This window comes from Hipposideros armiger, unplaced genomic scaffold (genome assembly GCF_001890085.2).
Source record: "Hipposideros armiger isolate ML-2016 unplaced genomic scaffold, ASM189008v1 scaffold_620, whole genome shotgun sequence".
NCBI lineage: Eukaryota > Metazoa > Chordata > Mammalia > Chiroptera > Hipposideridae > Hipposideros > Hipposideros armiger.
Window position 1 is genome coordinate 424577 of NW_017731970.1, and position 2479 is coordinate 427055.

Consider the following 2479-nt stretch of genomic DNA (forward strand, 5'->3'; position numbering starts at 1 on the left):
GTTAAAAACAAAAAAGAAAATCTTTCGCTCGGTTAGTGCCCACTGCTCCCCCCCTCCCGCCCCGCCGGCCTTTCCGGACTCCAGTCCGGGCTTTGCGCAGAGCCCACAGCCCAGCGCAGCCGGGCCTCTGGCGAGAGCCAATCAGAGGGCGCCTCTCAGCACGTGGAGGAGAGAGACTCCAGAGCTCCGCGCCGGCGGCTCACTACACTTGTTACTGCTTGTCCTGAGCGCCAAGAGGGCGAGCTCTGGCCGCGCGGGCAGGGCGGGAGCCGGCAGTCAGCAACCGAGAGAGGCAGAGAGGCACAGAGATCGAAATAATATCCATTATAACCAGCCATCTAACCCCCCCCCCAATATACACCCATCCATCCCACCCTCCAGGAGAGGCAGCCAGCGGCCCGCTCTCTGCGCCCAGGGAAAAAGCCCCAGCCATGAGCAATCAGTACCAGGAGGAGGGCTGCTCCGAGAGGCCCGAGTGCAAAAGTAAATCTCCAACTTTGCTGTCCTCCTACTGCATCGACAGCATCCTGGGCCGGAGGAGCCCGTGCAAAATGCGGCTGCTGGGAGCTGCCCAGAGCTTGCCCGCCCCGCTGGGCAGCCGCGCCGACCAGGAAAAGGCCTTGCAAGGTAAGGCTGCGCCCGCCAGGCACGTACAAAGGGCTCTGGGCACTGGTTTGGATGTTAGATGATCGGGGGTCAGTGGCCTGGGGTTGTCAAGCTGAAGTCGGAGGAAAGAGAGGGAACAACTCTGAGGCCTGGTGTCTCAAAGAACGATAAACATCTCACCAGAGGCGGTCTGTCCCTTCCTCTCTACTTCAAGAAAAAGCAGAGGCCAAGCTTCGCATCGGGGGCCCTTAGGTTCTTGCTGTTGGTCTTTAGGTCGTTTAAATGCACCTTTTGGTGGCCTTTGGGGTGCTCTGAAGAGGGGCAGCAGGTCAGAAACGGCAGTTGCTGGGTGGACCCTTGTAACAACTTGGTGAAGACAAGAACCCCAAAAGCTGTGAGTGGGGGTGTCCAGGCAGAATGTGTCTTGGCCTTTCCTCTTTGGAAGATTTCTTTAAATGCGGTGTTTTGCTTTTTTCTTTTTAAATTATAGATTACTTGTAACCTTTTAAACCCCAGTTTTGCAAAAACCATCTCCCAGGGATTCCCCAAATGCTCCTTATTATATTTGAAATGTATAAAATGTGCGGCTTCTGGGTGCTATTTTTTCTTTGCTGTGTTATTTTTAAAAATAGAGTTGAGATGTTTAAAAGGGTTTTTTTCCCTAAAATTAAAAATTGCAGAACAACTATCATTTTGCTCCGAACCTGTTACGCTTAAGTTTCGCCTTGTGCTGGCTGCAGAGGTGTCACAGGGAAAGATTTGTTAATTTCTTGTAAAATCGGCAAACCAGCTGTCCAGCCGCAGAGCCACTTGGAAGACAGGAGCGGACGGCGGAGACAGGGCCATTTAAAATAAAACTGACTTTTTCCTTTTCTTTTTTTAGCCCGCAGTGGCACCTGTGCCAGGCACTTCCTCGAAGGGAAGAAGCAGCCTGTGCCTGTTGCACCCCCCTCCGCCCCCACTCAGGCCCTTCGGAGCCCATTTTCGCCAGGACACTTTTTCTTTGCCTTTCCAGGCAAGGAGCTCCTGCCCCACTCGGGCTACTGGCTGTTGGGGTGCGGCCGGTTCTCGGGGCCACTGGGATGCTCCCCCCAAAGGGGTCGCCCGCGGGCCAGCGCCCCTCCCGCCAGCCTGGGCCACTGTGGCAGAGCAGTGGACGGAGGTCGTGCGCAAAGTTTTCAGGGGATGGTCTTTTTTTTTTAAGTTGTTGAATATTTTCAGATTCTCCCTTGCCTTGAAATGGGAAGGGAGAAAAAGTGAGACAGAGGACAAGGGGAAAGAAAAAGAAAGACCTAAAGGAAGGAAGAAAGAAGGGGGGAAAGCGCACAAAAAGAGAAAGGAAGGAAAGGGGAGAGGAAAGATGAAAGAAAGGGAGTGACTGGGAGAGAAAGAAAGAGAATAAGAAAAGAAAAATGAAAGGAAGAGACAGCGGTCTAAAGAAGGAAGAAAGGAAATAAAGGAAAGAGCAGGAGAGGGAAAGGAAAGCAGGAAAGGATGGAGGGGACAGAAGAAATAAAGGAAACAAGAGAAAGGGAAAGAGAGAGGGAGAAAGATGTAAAGAAAAAGAAAAAGAAAAAAAAAGTGGGGAAGGAGGAGAAAGGGTAGAAGTCTGATGTTACGCGGGGAGCCGCGCGTGCCGGGTCCCAGGCGCCCAGGGAGCAGTGGCGGGTCAGGCCAGGCGGGCGGCGGCTTTACCCGGCCGGCCAGCGCGCTGACCACACTCCCTTGCCCGCAGGCTCCCCCAAGGGCAGCAGCGCCCAGTTCGAGGCCGAGCTGCACCTGCCGCCCAAGCTGCGGCGCCTCTACGGCCCGGGCGGGGGCCGCCTCCTCCAGGGCGCCGCGGCGGCGGCGGCGGCGGCAGCGGCGGCGGCGG

General features: G+C 55.2%; 1 protein-coding gene across 1 annotated transcript in view; it reads left to right on the forward strand.

Moving 5' to 3' along the window:
• Positions 1–213: 213 nt before the first annotated feature.
• The window catches only part of ARX (aristaless related homeobox), a 12575-nt gene continuing 10309 nt past the window's right edge, over positions 214–2479 (forward strand). Inside the window, exons 1-2 of the mRNA XM_019625244.1 lie at positions 214–627; positions 2342–2475. Coding sequence (XP_019480789.1) covers positions 432–627; positions 2342–2475 — 330 coding nt within the window. The 5' untranslated portion in view covers positions 214–431. The remainder of the gene's footprint in view (positions 628–2341; positions 2476–2479) is intronic.